Source organism: Apaloderma vittatum, unplaced genomic scaffold (genome assembly GCF_000703405.1).
Source record: "Apaloderma vittatum isolate BGI_N311 unplaced genomic scaffold, ASM70340v1 scaffold41736, whole genome shotgun sequence".
Lineage (NCBI taxonomy): Eukaryota > Metazoa > Chordata > Aves > Trogoniformes > Trogonidae > Apaloderma > Apaloderma vittatum.
The window spans coordinates 6,494-6,831 of record NW_009724118.1 but is presented as its reverse complement, the minus strand read 5'-3'; the positions used below and the strand labels follow the sequence as shown (position 1 = coordinate 6,831).

At 50.0% G+C, this 338-nt stretch overlaps 1 protein-coding gene across 1 annotated transcript in view; it reads left to right on the top strand.

Moving 5' to 3' along the window:
- Positions 1-92: 92 nt before the first annotated feature.
- The window catches only part of FAM134C (family with sequence similarity 134, member C), a gene marked incomplete at its 5' end in the record, with an annotated part of 6,115 nt that continues 5,869 nt past the window's right edge, over positions 93-338 (top strand). Inside the window, one exon of the mRNA XM_009872357.1 lies at positions 93-199. Coding sequence (XP_009870659.1) covers positions 93-199 — 107 coding nt within the window. The remainder of the gene's footprint in view (positions 200-338) is intronic.

Below are 338 nucleotides of genomic sequence, written 5' to 3'. Positions count from 1 at the left end.
CGGCTGTGACCGGCCTCGGGGTCGCTGGTGTTGCCCCCTGCGTGTGTCACACGGGTCTGGTCGCGCTCATGTGTTTGTTTCTTGCCCCGTAGGTTTTTTGCTCTGACATCTCTCCGTTTGCTGTTCCTGGTTGCGTTTACCCTCTTAGTAGTAGTTTGTCTAGATAAATGGAAGTACAAAATCTGGCCTGAAATTGGAGGTAAGTTGCAACGTTTAAGTCGATACCAGCAAATCAAACACTGGTTTTAGCCCCAGAGGTAAAGGCTTGGCACCGCCTGGACTTAAATAGTTAAAATCCTGCACCTTTTGCTCTGTGGGCCTAGAAGCAGGCAGGAAAG